At 52.3% G+C, this 17780-nt stretch overlaps 1 protein-coding gene across 1 annotated transcript in view; it reads right to left on the bottom strand.

Moving 5' to 3' along the window:
- Positions 1-6942: 6942 nt before the first annotated feature.
- MAPKAPK2 (mitogen-activated protein kinase-activated protein kinase 2) overlaps positions 6943-17780 on the bottom strand; it is a 13218-nt gene continuing 2380 nt past the window's right edge. The window contains exons 2-9 of the mRNA XM_019546892.1: positions 15250-15314; positions 14454-14533; positions 12567-12693; positions 11768-11843; positions 11131-11255; positions 10435-10520; positions 10249-10329; positions 6943-9063 (exon numbers count right to left, since the gene is read on the bottom strand). Coding sequence (XP_019402437.1) covers positions 8920-9063; positions 10249-10329; positions 10435-10520; positions 11131-11255; positions 11768-11843; positions 12567-12693; positions 14454-14533; positions 15250-15314 — 784 coding nt within the window. The 3' untranslated portion in view covers positions 6943-8919. The remainder of the gene's footprint in view (positions 9064-10248; positions 10330-10434; positions 10521-11130; positions 11256-11767; positions 11844-12566; positions 12694-14453; positions 14534-15249; positions 15315-17780) is intronic.

The following is a 17780-nucleotide window of genomic DNA, read 5'->3' on the forward strand; positions in this document are numbered from 1 at the left end:
TGGGGATGAGATTTGTGCAAGCGCGCACTGTGATTGCCAGAAAAGGCTCGACACACAACTTGACATTGAAAACCCGCGCACCCCCCGCCCCCGCAAGCTGCGCTCAGGTTTTTCAGTGCAAGTATTACCTTTATTTATAATCAAACATTTTCCAAAACGCTGAGCCTGTGCAAGTGCTGTGTGCTAACAGCAGCTCTGGGCCAAGACCCTGGAAAAAGCTGCCTATGCTTCACACCTCTGTGCAATGCACACACTAGTATCGTCCACATTTCCGCTTAGGTAGCGTCAACTGTGCTAGAGCATCAGGGCTTAAGGCTAGGGTTTTAAATGATGCGTTTCTTGTTTTGGAACCAGGCAGCCACAGAAAAATGCCTCCCTCCCCCCGCTGTCTTCTGCTAGGAATGGTTGTAAAAGGCTCCTTGCTATTAATTAATCAATCAATCAATCAATCCTTTCTGCTTAGCTTGGTGCTGTTGGTAGCTGTTTTACAGGAATCAGCACAGTTTGACACCTTTCCCTGAATACAGGAGTCTCAAAACTCCTTCTTGAGCTAATATTTCACGCCACACATCCTACATCTCACAGCAAACTGAACTAAGGGGAGACCTGCAATTAAGGTACTGATCTGGGATTCGGGACAACTGGGTTTAGCTCCCAAACCTATCCTTTGTCCAACCTTCAGTGAGGCATTTCATCTCTCCGTGCTTCTGTTTCCCCACCTGCTGTGCAACTTTCTTAGGTCACAGGGGAGATGGGAACAGATATATTCTGATATTCAAGAGATGGGGACTACCCAATAAAAAAAAGATCACAGACAGGTGTAAGCCAGACTCAGCATCTCAAATGCTGGAGCCAAACTAATCCATTTAACAGCCCTGGTTCTTTGGGTAGATGTGATCTCTTTTATTCGACCAGCTAAATAGTTGGAAAAATTGTGCTTTGCAAGCTTTTGGGCACAAATGCCCTTCTTCAGGCACAGGGAGAGCCTGTTGGTGTTGTGTGCGCTCTCCTGGGCAGAATAGAAGTCAGTCTGCAAAATGCAGGTCTTTTGGCTTCTGTTGTACGGAGGAGAACTCACAATTCACCAACAGGCTCTCCCTGTGCCTGAAGAAGGGCGTTTGTGCCCAAAAGCTTGCTAAGCACCTTTTCCCAACTATTTAGGCAGTCTAATAAAAAAGAGAGCACATCTACCCAAAGAGCCTTGTCTGCCTATGTCCTTAGACCAACATGGCTACAACGAACACCCACTTCACAGACCTGACATTTCAGCACGGCCTCCCTGCTTAAGATGGCTTTCATGTAGGTAGACAAAAAGGAGTCACCCTTAGAAAGGAATAAAAGACAATGAGAGAGACACACTTCTGCCTGGTTTCTTCACTACCCTCTGGGATGTGAAACACATTCAGAAAATAAAGGGTCTCAAAACTCGACAGAATTGGAGACTACTCCCATTTAAAAAGCACAGGCCACCAAGGCACCTCTCTCTCCCTACCTTTCCCCAGTACAGACGCACACACTTATGGCCTAGACCCTTTGGCAAATTGTACATGTTCTTGTTCATAACTGTATAGAAGCAACCCTCCTGTGAGCATCTCAAATCACCCAGGCTGGGGCCTGGGGAAAAAAAAATTCATCTAGATAGATACATAGAGAGATGAAGACTGCTGTCTTCTGCTTTTTAAGCAGCAGCTCCCGCTCTGCCCAGCTGCTGCATTTCCATCATGGCACCTTACTGGCCATCAGGTTACTTAACAATGTGTTTAGGCATTTGTAACTGCAGACAAGAGGTTTCTCTAAGTCACTGGAAGGTAGCTTTAGTTTTGCATCCAAGTCAGAGCTCTGTGTTTTATTCATGGCTTCTGCCATTACATTTCGCACAGCAACGATGCAGAGCAATGATGCAGGTTTGAAGTATTTTTCCTAGCTTCTTCACACATCTAAGGTTTTCAGTCGGTGCAACTCCAAACCGCAGTGTTTTCTGACAGTTTTAGTATGAGTTGTCAACATCACAAAATAATACCATGAGGGCTCCCAGCCTGCTGGGAGCAGCTACGCACTACATGACCTGAAAATCCCCAGAGCACAAGCAGCAGAGGAAGACAAGATGCACGCTGCAAATCATTTCCAGTAGGCTCATGACTGTCCCTTGCGTGGCCTTCAGCCCTCGAGCTAATGCAAAATCAAAGGCACGGGAAGGAAGTGAGATGAAGCGTGAACTCAGGCCATCAGTGTCCAGTGGACGCTGCATCAGCTCCGCAGAAGGGGGAGAAGGCCCTAGCTCCCCACTGAAACCACACCAGGAGTTGAGTAAAGGGACCCGAAGGCAGGACACCTCAGGTCAAGCAACTAGTAACTTTGGCTGCCGAACCTGAGAAGCCTTACGGAGGCTCAGCTCGAGAAAGGGCCGAGCGCAGTCCATTCGTCTGTCCTACGCAGGACTCCGCCAGCAGCAAGGCACCCAAAAAATCACTCACGAAAGAGTCTTGGCCTAGGACTCGAATCACATGCAGCGACACCTGGCAAGTCATTTCCTGTCTCTGCACCTCCGATTTGCCGTATGTAAATGACAGTAAAGATTTAACAGTCGAGATGTGCTGCAAGGCTCCTTGAATTAACACTGACATGCCTAGAGAGAAGGTGCTAAATGCAAAGGTCCGACCTTCAAAGTCGGAACAATACTGCTCATCTCCAAGACATCCTTGTGGTCAGTCGAGCAGCTTTGACAAAGCCCTTTGCGATCCATGACTGAATAATTATGGTGCCGGAGGCAGCACAGATCCGATCGTCTAAGGATCTGGTCTGGCCTCACGTGTCAACACCAACATTTAACGTGGACACTACCGAGGTCTTCAGGTCAGGGACAGCTGTGACTCCAACTAGACACAAGCAATGACAATGCCACATTACTTACAAGGGAGCTGCTGTGAAGAGCCAAGCCAAACACGCCCAACTCTTTCCATCTCCAGCTGGCCGGGAACCATCACCTCTCCCCGCCCATGGATGACCTGGCCCAAGCAGCCTCTTGATCGGGTCATTGCAACTAAGTGCATTTGGGGCTGAAGATGGAAACAAGCACCGGCTCCTAGAGAAGGAGGGCTGGAAGTGACCACAGGAGGTCCCATTGCTCTCAGCAGGGGCGGTCTCAGTCCCACAGCCGCTTTGTGCAAAGGAGGCTGTAAGCTCTAGCACGGTTTGAGCTGAGCAAAGTTGTCAACCCAAAAGACTGCATTGAAAGATTACAGGCAAGTAAATTATATAGTTTTTCTGTGTCATTTGTTGATCAGGCCTCATGCGATAACCTGATCATAACACATCACATCACAGCCAAAACTTGCCTTTAGCTGGTTTCCTCACCTCCCTAGTCAGAATGAATTAGTGACTTTTAGATGCTGAGCCTGCATCCAGGGAGTAATTTAGCCTTAGGCTCTATTTCAATGGAAGAAATTGTCCGGTTCCACCATGCACTCCTTGCATGATGCCACTGCCGCTCTTCAGAGCCACAGAGCAGTCCAGTCCTCGCTGCATCAGCGGGCATGCTCCGGTCCACATTGCTTTGGCATGAGACAGTGGTGCTTCTGCATGCCAAAGCAACCCCCGAAAGCCAAGCGCCAGGACCTGGGACTATTGCTAACTGGGGAGCTAGCCCGAGGACAGTAGCAGCCTTGGGTGGGGGCAAACCAGATGACCATCCAGGGCCCCACACTTCAGGGGAGCCCAAAATTTTGTACCTGATTTTTGGGGGTGAAGTATTTTTCCAAAGAAGTGCTCTATTTGCATTCTAACACTCGACTATTTATCCAATTCCTGCAAAGAATATTAAAAAGACCCATGATACAACTGTGGTGGGTTAATATTTACCCGAGTACCTCTAAGGCGGGGTGGGCAAAATGCGGCCCGCGGGCCAGATGTGGCCCACCAGGCCATTCTCTCCAGCCTGTGGGACCTCTAAAAAGTTTAGAAAATTAAATATTTCTCTGCCCCTGGCTGCCTGTCACACAGCCCTCAACGGCTTACCAAAACTCAGTAAGCAGCCCTCCGCCCAAAATAATTGCTCGCCCCTGCTCTAAGGGGTCCCAAGTGACTCTCTTGCCCAGGGCCCCAACAACCCTAAAGGCCACCACTGCCAAGGGCAAATCAAAATAACCCAGAATTAACTATCACTACAAAATCGAGAGATTGCCAAATGGCACAGTTTGAATTAATTAGCTACCCAAGCAGAGCTCCACCTTATGCAGGGATGGAAGGCAGGAAGCTCTGTGGAGCTCACTTGACACCTTGCCCTTCAGATACGCCTTAGCTGGGCGGTGCATAGATACCACTGCAATGGGTGCAATAGAAAACACTATGACAAATTAAAGAAGGGCGATTTCATCAGCTTCAAAAGCCACAAAAGCAGTGCATTTTTTTTTTTTTAACCAACACATTTAGAATAGACGTCAATCCCTGCTGGGAGTGGAAAAGAAAAAAGTAACCAGTCTCCCAGTGTGAAATCACTTTAAAAAAAACAAAATCAGATAAAGCCTTTTTTAAATCACATGCTCAGCTTTCCTGCTGTCTGCAGTTCGGCAAAGCTCACGGGCAGCCCAACCATAGACCCGCTCCAACAAACACTGATCCATAACGTCAGCGCTGGGATGGCGGGGCGTGGGGGAAACGACTGGAAACTTGTGCCAGGTTGATACACATCTAAAAGGCACCTGATGTGAAAAGCTAACCCTAGCTTCGCAGGGCAGCGCTGAGGTGTGCTGATGCAGCAAGTCTTGCTGGGGCCCAGCAGGAAAGGGGCAAGGGTGGGCAGGATCAGACCAGGGAAGCAACTAAGACATTTTGCAAAATGCTACTGGTGTGCAGGAGGTCTTACCTGCTCCAAGCACACCAAGGCCCCAGCTGCTGCAGCTGCTGCTGCTGCTGCATCTGCCTGCTACTGCCCCAACAAAGGCTCCACGGTTGCAGAAAGGGGGGACATCATCCTGGCATCTGCTTCAAGTTGGTGCCCAGCGGGTGCTACACACGCCGCCCCTAGTTCCGCTACCGCATCAGACCGAGGTGCATTCGGAGCCCTTTGACGTATAGCGCTCCTGTCATGCCGGTCAAATCACAGCTCTGCAGAGCAATGCCAGAGCGCACTTCAAGGAAAGGATTTACCTGGGCTGGCTGAAGGGGCTGCTGGTCAGGGCTCCACCGGCAGAGCAAAGCAGTGCAAAACCCAGGACTGGGCTGCCCAGCTTTTACAGGGGTCCAGACCTGGGCTGTGTCCACTATGCCGAGCATGAACCCTCCCTGCAGGAGGCGGCAAAACCCTGTTCGGTGAGAGCACAGAAGTGAAAGCAAGGGTGAGCAGGACTTTTCTCCCGTCGTGTCCTGCAGAGCTCACCCCCACCGAGCTCTGCGATTCCACCACTTGCTGCTGCTTAGCTCTCCCCTGCGCCCCAACGCAATTCAGCCTGCAACACCTCCGCACCTTATTGTCAGCAGTAACTGCACAGCTGACCCAGGCCCATGCCATCAGCTTCCTCAGACTTTCATGAAACGGAAGTCAGTGACTCAAGTGGCAAATTCAGATTAAAGAAAAGGGGTGGCAGGAGGAAAAATAATCCACCCGCACACATCAGCCCACACCTCCTGTTTCGGCACTTACGCAATCTTACTTATCAGTGCATCCAAGAGCCTTGCCATCCTTGTCTTCACAAGAGCCTGGCATTGCCCAAGGCTGGAAACAGCAGAGGGGCAGGATGGTGTTGGCAAGCCACATTACCTGCTCTTCATATCCTTGCCCGTGACAGGAAAGATTTGATAACCTTGGTGCAAAGGCATCAAGAGCTGTTATAACAGCAGCCCTCCAGCCATGCACAGGGGGGTACTCATCTCTGATGGCAACAGATGATCTGTGCGCTGTGCTGGTGAGCCGTAGCCACTTCCAACACTTGAGAGAGGCCAATAATGTGCATTTTACAGCCAGCAGCATCTGTCACCTCACCCAGACCCTCTCCCCTCCCAGAAGCCCTCCCTGGGCCCAGCTGAGAGGAACTGCTCGCTGGAGACAGCCTCAGCCAGCAAAAGCCATGCCTTGAGAGCTGGCAGAGGGAAGCAGGGCACTTTCCAGGGTTTGCAGCCTACCAACTTCCAAGGAATGAGGTGCCTCTTTCATGCAAGGAAGTGGCTGGAAGCCAAACGTAGCAGAGGAAAAAAGCTAGACTAGCATCTCCCTCTTCTGGCTCTTGCATGTAGTGCTGGAGGCTGCTACTTACCCGTAGCAAGTTCACATCACATCCAGGTCCTGGGTGCAGGTGGGTGGGTCATCTGGGAAACTACATCGTGGCATTTAGAAAGAACTGGATGGTGCTGAAGAGGCACAGCCGCGTGATGGAGGAAGGGCCATTATGAGCCAGCCCCTCGCTCTTCCCCTTTGCCTGGCAATTAATTGCTTTGCCTAACAGTCTTTCATCTCCATGCCAAATAGCCTGGTGCAGAGGGAGCGGAGGAGGAAGAAAAGAGAAGAGAGCCCAGCTGCCACGGATCTACTACGGGGGGAAAAACCCTTGGGACCAATATTTGTTTATCCAGGGCATGTGCCAAGGGCAGACCTGGCAGCCAAGCCTCGCTACGAACTCTGCGAGGAGAGAGGAAAAGGAAACCCCCTCCCCCACCAGCACCGACTGAAGTTGATGGATAAAATCCTCCGCTGCGCACGAGTTTGGGCACCACATCAATCCCACTCAACGTCTGTAAGAGACTCCTGCCTGACCCCAACTTTTTCAAAGGCCCTGCAAAAAAACTCCCAGGACTGGATCAGATCCAGCAAGAATTTGCTCCCCAGGTACTCAGTCCCCACTCAAGGTGGGGGAAGCCACCTCCCCCCAACCCAAAAAGACCAGGAGGAACCAATCTGGATTGATTAAGATTCCCATTCGACCACACAAGCAAGGCACAGGAAGACTGGGCGACGCATTAAGTGTCTTTAATCCAAAAGAGGGAAAAGCAGACCAGAAAGATTAGTATAAGCCAACAGACAAAAAAAACTTAAAAATCTGGCTTAAATACAAATTAAAATTCCATACAGTGTCTAAAAGGTCTAGAAACTAAACATTTCCTTTTTAAAAAAAAAAAAAAAAAAGGTTGTTGGAACACATTAAAAATGCAGTGAAACAATGTGATAAAGAAAATAATTCATGGACTAAAGACTTCAAAAGAGCTTTTCTGCTTCTGGGAACAGAGATGGGTTTCAAACACCGAACACCACCGTGGGAGAGGCCAGGACAAAGCCAGGAGCTGCCTCCCCTCCTGCATCATGCAGGCAAGCAGCAGAACAGGAGTTCACCGAGCCGGGGGGTCCTCAGAAACCAGATGCCCCTCGAATGGGGGACGTCAGTGCTAGAAAACCAGCTGCTGCTCCAGCGACTCTGAAGCTCAGCTGGTCCTTCAGGTACGTGGCCACTTTCCCCCAGCCATGCCCGAGCCAGCTGGTTTGCTTGGTGGGACCTCCAGTAGCTTCTGCCCCTATTAGCTTCTTGAGACCCGGAGCAAGGGGCAGCTGAAGAGCCAGAGGAAATACTGCAGCACTGTAAGGAACTGAAATCCATTGCCCAGGCATCTCACACAAGAGGTGGAGGGAAGGATGCCCTGTCTGCGCTTCGAATCCTGCTTCCCCGATGCGGGGAAAAGTCTTTCCCACGTCCGAGTGGGGCAGGAGGAGACGGGTCTGGCGGCGAGAGAAAAGGGCCCGGTCTCCCGTAAGCTCTGCGGTCAGTGCCGGGGCCCCACAGAGGAGGGAGTGTCTGCATGTTCTGACTTCTGCTGCCAGCTTTGACGAAGTGCCATGGTACGAAGCAGTCATGCTCAGCACATTGGGAGCCCCAAGGAAAGTCAGGGCATGCTGCCACGAAAGGACAGCAGAGGGTCTTTCCCTCTACAAAACCAGCCGTCTTGCTCCACAACAGCTTGAAAACCCTGCAACAGGCTGAGCACTAAAAGCATGGGACAGCATGGGGGCATCTGCATTAGGTGCTTCCGGTCTAATCCCAGGAAGGCTAAGCCTGCTGTGGGGGGGTTCAGCAGACACCTTCGCATCCCTTCCCCACCACTCCCAAAAACCCTGAGAGTAAAACTGAATCCCAAGCACATGACAGACCCCAATGGACGGTCCAGACAGACCGCACGAGTGCGCTCCCACATCTGCATACACATTGCACGCACCCCATGGGTCTGCATACACGCAACACGCATGCACAACAGTACTTGAGGACAACCATGTGCTTAATGTCAAGGCTTCCAGTTGAGGAAGGATCTTTGCTGCGTTAAAGGGCATCCAGCAATTATCCAGGCCTGCAGAGCAGCTCTGGACCCAAAGGCTTTCCCAGCCAAACCCAGACTCCAGGCCCCTGCAGGTAAGAGCTAAAAGGAAAGCAGAAGGGACTAGGAGGAGCCCCCAACAGCACATCCCTACACCCCAACCGACGGCTGGCCGAAACACCGGCACTGACCAAAGAGCCAGCAGCCTTCATCTCTAGCGAACACTTTGCATAGGGAACACACTGTCTGGGTTTCAGCTCTACAGTAGTTTTAAAAAATATTTATATATTAGATACCCTAAAAAAGGTCACCACAGGAATCTCCATGTCTTTGGAAGGAAGGAGGCAAAGAATTTCACCCAGGAAAAAAATCCAAATTACCGGCACCGTTCAACTAGGAGACAAAAAATAAACATGTGGGCATATCTTACAGGGGGCGATTCCTTGCCTGCTCCAGAAAGGTCAGAAACACAGGTGGGCAGCTAAAAATAACTAGTCTGGTATAAATGTCTGAATTCCATGCGCTTCGATATAACAGTCTCTCTTTGTCTTTTTTTTTTTTTTTTTCTCCTCAAAAAATATATATATAGTTATTGCTTTGTCAATGCCCGGGCAGGGCTGGGCGGCGCCCTCAGTGGGGGAGTGCTGTTGGCTCGACGGGGTTCGCTTTCTTTCGCCTCTTCATGAGCAAAGGGTTGGAGGAGTCTTCGATTTTCTTGATCTTGATTTGTTCGTAGTCTACGCGCATGGTGGCCAAGGCACTCGTCATCTCCTCCTGGGGGCAGAGAGGGAAACGTGGGAACGGATTAGCAACAGTGCACAACGCCTGTATGTTCCAGCGCTCCTACCTGCCTGGCCAACGCAGCTGCAGACTAAAGCTGGACGAAGCCATTAGGATCGTGCGATCCAGGTCAGACCTTTGCCCAGCATCAGTCCTCTTCGCATGGAGATTAACTGGATCATACCTGGCTGGGGATGTCGGACCCTGGGGCTCTTCCCTGCCCGGGGCAAGGGCTTGGGCTTGATGATCTGCTACGGTCTCTTCCGACCCAAACGTTTATGAATCTATGAACTGTAGCAACCAGCATTAACAAAAAGACTTTGGCAGATGGAGAAGCCATTTGGCCCCCTTAGTCCAACTGCCTTAGCTGGAGTCAATTTACGTTTTATTTGTAGCTTGAGTTGCTCGTGCTTCCATTTCCGGCCACCCTCGTCAACGTATTGGATCAAATGATTTTGCACAGTCGTGGCGTGACAATGAGCACCCCCTCTTAAATACCCACTGTATCGCTTCCAACTCCCAGACTGACATCTATTCATACCTGGGCTTCCTTATAGCCCATGGGAAGAGAGAGAGGCAGACAGCCTCTAAAACCCATCCTTTCATGCCACTGGCATGGCAGCCTCACCAGAGGACTGAATAGGCCACAAAGACCAAATTATCTACTCACCTCTTCAAGGCACATCTGAGGCCCTGCCAAAAAGCCTGAGGTAGTGACGACAGAGTCGTTACTAGACCAGTCAGGCCCAACACTGCAGCTGGGGGCAAAATGAGGAAAACCCTGTACTGCAACCAGCCACATGCGTGTACTTTCTAGAGCGTACCTTAATTCTGTGGATTTCCCTTTTATACATAGAAATGGGCTGCAAACACAAGCTCTTCCTTCCCAATCTACTTCCTCTCTCTCACGTTCTGGATATCTAGTTTCTGTCAAGAAGCCTTCCTCAAACGAACCCAGTAACGGCCCCAGGGCTGCCTATGGAGAAACACCTACAGACCTACGGCCAGTTACCAGGGTCCTGATCCAAAAAGCTTCCCCCCCACCCAACCCCTTGCCAAAAGCAGCACACAAGCCTGAGTGAGGCTGCGTACTCAGGGACTGGCTTCACAAACCAACAGCAGCAGGCACACCATCTGGAGCAGGGTTTCGAGGGCAGAAGAAATTCAGGGAGCCTTTACCTTGACATCCTCCCACAAATCCTTCTCTTCTTTCAACACTCGACTAGTGTGCAGTGGCGTCTGAGGTACCTGCATGGATTGCTTTAGGCAGAAAGAGAGAAAGGGAGGTTAAGCCACCAGTCACATTTCCTGCAGCCCTTGCCCTTCCAGTAGCCAGCACTGGCATCCAGAGTGCCAGGCACCTACCATGATCCAGGGATGGTTCATGAACTCCGTTATCGTCATGCGTTGGGTTGGGTCCGTCTTCAGCAGGTTCCGAATCAGCTGTTTAACTGGAGCAGGAAGAGAGAGCATTAAAAAGCATACCTATCTATTTATCTATCTATCTAGATCTATAGATATGGGCACCGCCTGGTGAAAGCCCCTGGTACTTTGTTGGCTGCAATGGGGCAGACGCCCAGGTTTAACTAGGCCTTATTCTACTCCCAGAGATCCTGGGTGCAAATGCTGAGCTTTCCCAGGGGATGTTACGGTGAAGGAAGAACAGCACAATGGTAAAAGGGCCAGCCCGGGACCTCAGAGACCTGGGTTCTCACCCCTGCCCTGCCAGTGCCATCCTGCATGACCCTGACCCAGCCAGCCTCCTACATGAGACCCATGAAGGAAGCAGGCTCATTGTGGGTTCTGCTAGGTGACTTATAACTTGCATTTCCTTCACCACCACTGTTACCAACATGAACTGTTTGTGGGTAGTGTCATCCAGATCCCCCACTTCTCTGCCCCAGGAAAGGGAAACCACATTGCCACTATCAAAACAACCAGCCCCACGGGATTTCAGTGCAGACGGTGCCCGTACGACTTCCCCGAGTGCCGAGATATGCACGTTGCTTAACAAAAGCCATCCTCTCTGCTAGAGGGGGCACGCAGCACTGCACCTCTTACCTTCTTCCGATACTTCAGACCACTCAGGGTTGGGGAATTCATACTGGCCCATCCGGATCCGCTTCTTCATGCCTGGAGAAATGGCCAGACCGTGGTTGGAATAGAAAGGGGGATAACCACACAGCCTGAGCCAGAGAGAGAGAAAGGGAATATCATGAAACAATCTGCTAGAGAAACATCCTTCCGATGCCACACAGAGCACTGGAAACCCACCAGATCAAGCCCCACCCCGCTCCCTCTATATATCAAAGTCCATTCCAGATCATGTATCCAACAGCATCCTTGGATGGGTCCAGCCCCCCCAACCCCTCAGGGGGGGACAAAGATAAACAGGGATAGACTTGCTCCAGGAATAGTTCCCCCAAGGGAAATATGGAGGGAAGCTTTGCAAACAGGCCAGTCTGAGCACTAGACACACACTACAAAGTAAGGAACAGCCCCCCACCACCCCGATGTGGCTTGGACTAGCAGGACAAGGGCGCACTATTGAAAATACAGTCAGGTTCCTAGTGGAGCGAATGGATTCAGGGGAAGAGCATTGCCTGCTCCTCCAGCAAGGGCCCTGGCAAAGCCAAGTGGCCCTCAACATTCAGAGGGTAGAAGCAGCAGCTCCCCTGGTTGGGAATGGCTTACTTACAAAATATACATGATGACACCAAGGGACCACATGTCACAGGACTTGTCATACTTCTCTGGGCCCAGCACCTCCGGGGCTGGGGAAAGAAAGGAAAAGGCAAAAAAAAAAAAAAAAAGTCACAAGATGGTCAGAAACGTCCTGCAAAGGAGCAAAAAGGGGCCAAACGCATGCATCACCTCTGAAGAGTGGAGCTCTAATTTAGGCCGAAGTCACGAGCTTGACAGTCTACCTGCACTCCCTAGCCTACCTCACAAAGGCAGCTTAGCTTAGGGACTGGTGTGCCCAGAAGCCTCATGCTTGCAGAAGCTGAGCTGATGATCATTACAACCATGTGCGCAGCTACACAGAGGCCCAGGACCAGAACAAGAGGTGCTGCGCATCAGGCCCACGGAGTGTTGACAGGGCTGTGGGTGGCCGGTGCAAGAAACATTATGAAATGGCCGCACGATTAATACCAAGCCAAGACACGCACCAGATAGACTGCAGAAAGACAGGATGCATGCTGCCTCTGGCCTGGCCCAGCCTACACCACCCTCTGTGTGAAGCGTCTTGGCTCTCACGATCCTCAACGCCTGAGCAGGTACTGCAGAGGCCCAGATCTGTCTGCAATAAAACCAGTCTTCTGCATGGCCCAGCTGCGGGTACTGGATTTTTAGCCGGAGGGTAGGGCTGCAGCAGTTTTGCAAGGGGGTTTACACATCATCAGTGTAAACCAACAGCGATAGCAGGAGATTCTGAGAACGTGCAGTCCCCATTCCCTGGAAGAGAGCAAGGCTTATGCACATCCCAAAAGACTCACCCACATAGTAAGGCGTGTAGCACGGAGTGGCCAGGGAGTTGTGCGTGGTGGTTTCTTTAGCAAAGCCAAAGTCGGTAAGCTTTAAGACAGTGTTGGGCCTTTTGGAGGTGTACAAGAGGTTTTCTGGCTGCAAAGACACAACAAACAGCAGCAAACAGTCAGACAAGTCCTCCGTAGCCTTACAACCCAGCACAGCTGGAGGCAAGAGCAGACGAGGGCCTCCGTTTCATTGCAGAAGGCTTGCATGTGAGCACACCATTGGGAGCCAAGCAGGTTTAAGTGCAATCTTCAGGGTCAGAGAGGGCTTCTTACGACAACCCAGTCCTAAGCCCTACCCGAAGCTCGGTCCTTGGCATCCAACTGCCCGGTGCCATTTCCACGGTCAAGACATGGCAGGTAAAAGCTGAAGTGGGTCAGGCATCAGGATGGTTCACACGTCCCCCTAGCACTTCAATCCCTCCCACCTATGCACAAGGCCTTCAGGACCCAGCCAGGGTTGGCCCAGATCTTCTGGGACACTGAAAGAGACTTTCTGGCCAATTCTGTCAACCCCGAGGCTTTCCAGCGAGGGCCTGGAAGGGCTTTCTAGTTGTTGTAAGCCAGCAACTGCCAGTCCAGATCTTCTGCTTGGTGAGCACCATGTCCAACATCAGATGACACCGCACATCTAAGCAAATAGGTGCTAACACTGGTAACACGGGTGCATTTAAGAACAGAGGAAAGAAACCTCAAAGCCCTTCTGGACCCAGCCCTTGCCTTAGGGGTTTGGTTCTATTCGAGTCAGCTTGCATGGGTTTTCCCCACTACCACATTCCGTTTTTGGTCTCTGCTCTCCTGACCACCCCAACCTCTCTCTCCAGAACAAGGCTGAAGCTGCATCCTTCAGGTTTCAGCATGCATCTTTACCTTAGCTCAGCTACGAGACAGCAGGATGTTGCATACGTGGGTTCTTAAGCCCCAATGTCCTGGGGAAATCCCAATCCAAGCAACGCTGTCCTGTCCTTGCAAAAATCTCCCTGCAATTTCATTCAGAGGCAGGCAGCTTCTTCTCTTTCTGCCCCGAATTTGGGCGGCATCATTGGGCAGCTATGGAGTATTTGCTGCGTTCCACAACAGAGGCGGCTGCCTTTCAGAGCAGCTTTATCTACCGCGCCTGCTGCTCCCCAGTCACCACTCAGCTGCCACTGCTCTTTGGGACAGGACAGAAACAACTGCTCGTCGGCTTGAGAAATCGAGTCCTAGAAACCCTCTGCTCTTGCTCTTTATTTAGAAGAGCACATGGTTCTCCAAGCGAATGGCAAAAGGTCACGGGTTATCCCCTTTCCTCTACATCAAACCAGCCATCGTTTCATGATCACTGCTCTGAGCTCCTCCTGTTCTCTGCAGGTGGCCTGCATTTAAGCCAGCCAGAGGAAAAGGGAGTGAACATGCACCTCTGCCGGGCTGTGCTTTACTACGGCTATTCCCAAACTTGCACACGAGCATTTCACGTTTTGTTTCCTTTTTTAAAATGGCTTCTTGCGGCGCTTCCTCACTCCGACGTGCTGCTTGCTGGTGGCACACGGGTGCCCTTGCCAAAAATCTGTGATCCAAGCACCGCCCATCATTGCAATAGCCCCACTCCTGACCCAAAATGCTGCAATGCTGCCTCGATAAGCCTTCCACCTGAGTGAAGCCAACAGGATCCAATGCAGCACTGCTCCCCATCCCTGCCCTGCAATCCCCCTGCCTTTTAAAATGAAGGATTTACCCGCAGCCCGCCAACCTTAGCGAGCCTCTTCAGTGCAAGCTAAAAGTCCTGACCTGGATTAGACAATGCAAGCAGAGGTCCCTCTGTTATGGGCAAAGGCCTTGCAAATGGGCATTAACTACTCAAATAAACGGTACCTTAACATCCCGGTGGGCAATGTTAATCGAGTGCAGGTACTGGATGGCCTCTCCAATGCTCTTCATTATTTCTGAAGCCTCTAGAGGAGTTACAGGAAATTGTAGAAGTACGTAACGTGACGTGACAACTCGGCAGTACAGTCCCCTCCCCTCTGCGCCCACAAGTGATTCACAGAGCAAAGGCAGGACCTAGAAGTTCCCCTGAGAATCCCAAGCCAGAAAGGTGGCTGTCCCCCAAAGGCTGCCTTTCTGCAGCGAGTCCCTTACACAGCTTATGTGGCCCTAGGATAGGCCTGCTAAAAGCAGTACTAGCAAGAGAAAGCTCCAGCCACTGGCTTCAGCCTTAAACACACCCTCTGCATCTAACAGAGGTTGCAGCCTGCCTTGTTAGGGATGGCGAGAGAGAAAGGGCCTTGGAGAGCCCAGAGCTCAGCACTTGCTGCTAACTGGCAGAACTCCCATTTTTCAACGAAAAGACTTTTACAAGTCACAGAAACCCATCAAGCTCCTAGGTGAGCAGCACGGGAGGCGGCACCCGGGGAGGAACAGCACTTTTGGGAGCGTGCCCTCTTCCAAGGCGGATGCAAACATGCTCAATTCAGACACTGGAAGGGGCAAGGCTGGCTAGGGGCCATCCAGCCCCACACCCACAAGCTTGCAGGTTTCCCAGGACTTCCCGCTCCTTACCCCACACAGGCAGCAGTCAAGGGAAAGGGCCTAACTAAGAGGCGCCTCTGAAAGGCAGGACACGTAGCATAATTTGAGGGTGATAAAATGCTGTGCGTCTTCTCCCTACCCCGCTCGGTGAAGGCCTGGTCTCCCCGATCTTGAATGCGACTGAAGAGCTCCCCGCCATCCAAGCTGAAACACAGAGACGAGAGGAATTGGAGACAGAGATGCTACCAGCCATGCCCCGAGTGGCTTCCTCCAGCTGCCCTCCACAGCAGCATGGGCTGTTCTGCACCCAGGCGATGCACAGCTGCCTCTGGGGAGCTGCTGCAACGAGGAGAGCTCTGGCAAGGATTCTGCATTGGTGACAAGTTTCGTGGGGATTAATCCCTCTCCTCCCCCTCCCCCAGCTTCACACTTCTGCATGCACTCCCCTTCCCCAGCCCCATCCTCCAGCAGGTCGCTGGCAGAGGCCCTGCAAAGGTACAGAATAAAAAAGGCAAGTGGTTGTGGGCTCCATGGTCACACGTCACACCCATTTACAGGAAAAAAGGCACCGTGCCCTAGAGAGTTCCCCGCCCGGCTGGCCTACTTTCTGAGCACAAGCCAGCAGAGCTAAACCCACGAGTGAGGAAGTGCTGAATTCAGATTTCCGCCACAGCCTGTGGCTCCGGCTGCTTTGAGATCTGGGGTCGGAGAGGGCAGTCACGTGCCGTTCCCCTGGCACGCAAGGTGGCTGGGGGCCGGCAGGCAGGGAACAGCACAGCGCCGGCCCCATCCTCAGAGGGTAGCTCTCCCCGATTTCCGAGCCTGGCCATTCCAGCACGGACAAGGGGATCTGGATCCCCTAAGGAGCTTTGGTTTTTTGTTTTAAAAGTGCAGCTTTGCTGACCCCCCGGCGCAGCTGTCTCCGTGTAGCGGTGGGCAAGTCGCCTCATCTGCAAAACAGGCCACGTGGTATCACCTCCCCCTCTCTCTTCTTGGTTTCTGCAAGCGCTTCAGGGTACGGACTCTCTCCTGCAGCAGGAGCGCCCCGGTCCTGGCAGATCTTCTGCAACACCCATCTGACCTCAGCTATGCGACTGGGAGAGGCCATCTGCTTTTGGTAAGACCCCAGCAGCCAAGTCCTGGGTTGCAAGCACCGGGGCTTTAACGCGGACCCCGTGGCCGAGGGTCAGGCGGTGGGGCACCACGGCAGCGTGGGGCCCTCAGGACCGTGGCAGGCTCCAGCCCAGGGCAGCCATAAAGTCTCTAGCCCCGACTGCAGTGACCAGCTTCCCATCACCCAGGCCTGCCTTCCTGCCCCAGCGCACGTGTGAGCTGCTCGAGCCCGCTCTGCCTGCAGGCGCCCGGGATTTCAGCCGGCTTCTCAGAAGCACCTGCCCACACAGAGAACTCAGGCGCGGCTTGCATAACCGCCAAGCTGCAGCCTGCCCTTCACGAACCCCGCGCTGCTCCTCGCTCCCTCCGCCCCCCCACAACCCTGGCCTCTGCCAGAGGAGAGGTTTTGGCGAGGAAGCTGCATTCAATCACAGCTGCGGTTGGGATGTGGTTTCGATACTTTCCCCTTCATTCCTCCCTCCTCCCCATATTAGAGCAGCCGCCTGAGCGTGCCAGGCTGGCTCAGCTGCTGCTGTAAGAAAAAACGTGCTCTGTCGCAGTTTCTGCGGCTGCCTGCTGACCACGAAACCCACCCCTGACCATCGCTGCGACCGAACAAACGGGCTGGCACCACGCGTTGCAGCAAGGCTGGGACTCCCAAGCTGCCGCATCTCCTTTGACTGGGGAAAGCAGGGGTGGCTGGGCCAGCCGGCCTGCTATGAGAGCACAGCTGGGTTCGCAAAGTGGCTCTGAACCCAGCAGTCTGGTCACGGAGTAGTTTGGATACCTGGTTTTTAACTGCGACTGCCACATCCCTCTCAAGGGCTCACGTGGGCCGGTTCCCTCCTCCCTACTACTCTCCAGCCCTCGTTAAGGACTTCCCTGACAACAGTGACTCAAGATGCCCCTTCTCCACACGCTACCGCTCTCCTCAAGGCCACAAATCCTGTGTTGTTATAGCCAGTCCTATTTCAACCCGAGGGGCACAGAGGATCAGACAGGTGCCAGTGCTGGTTCTGACCCCTGTGTAGGAAGAAAATAAAAATCCTGGTGTTGCTGAGGCCTGAAGAAGTGGAACACCTTGTTATGGCACACAACCACAGAAAATGAGGGTGGGGAGGGAGCTCACATCTAGTCCAACCCCCTGCTCCGAGCAGGACCAGCCCCAACTCCATCATCCCAGCCAAGGCTTTGTCTTGCCAGGTCTTGAAAACCTCCAAGGATGGCAGTCCACCGCCTCTCTGGGGAGCCTGCCCCAGTGTTTTACTACCTTCCTAGTGAAAAGGTTTCTTGTAATATCCAACTTAAACTTCCCTTGCTGCAACTTGAGCCCATTGCTCCTTGTTCTGCCGTCTGCCCCCCCTGAGGACAGCCCAGCTCCATCCTCTTTGCAACCCCCTGCAGCGAGGTGAAGACTGCTATTCAATCCTCCCTCGGTCTTCTCTTCTCCAGACTAAATAAGCCCAGTTCCCTCAGCCTCTCCTCACAAGTCACGTCCTCCAGCCCCTGCACTGTTTTTACTGCCCTACCCTGGACTCTCTCCAATGTGTCCACATC

Source organism: Crocodylus porosus, unplaced genomic scaffold (genome assembly GCF_001723895.1).
Source record: "Crocodylus porosus isolate Cpor-Errol unplaced genomic scaffold, CroPor_comp1, whole genome shotgun sequence".
NCBI lineage: Eukaryota > Metazoa > Chordata > Crocodylia > Crocodylidae > Crocodylus > Crocodylus porosus.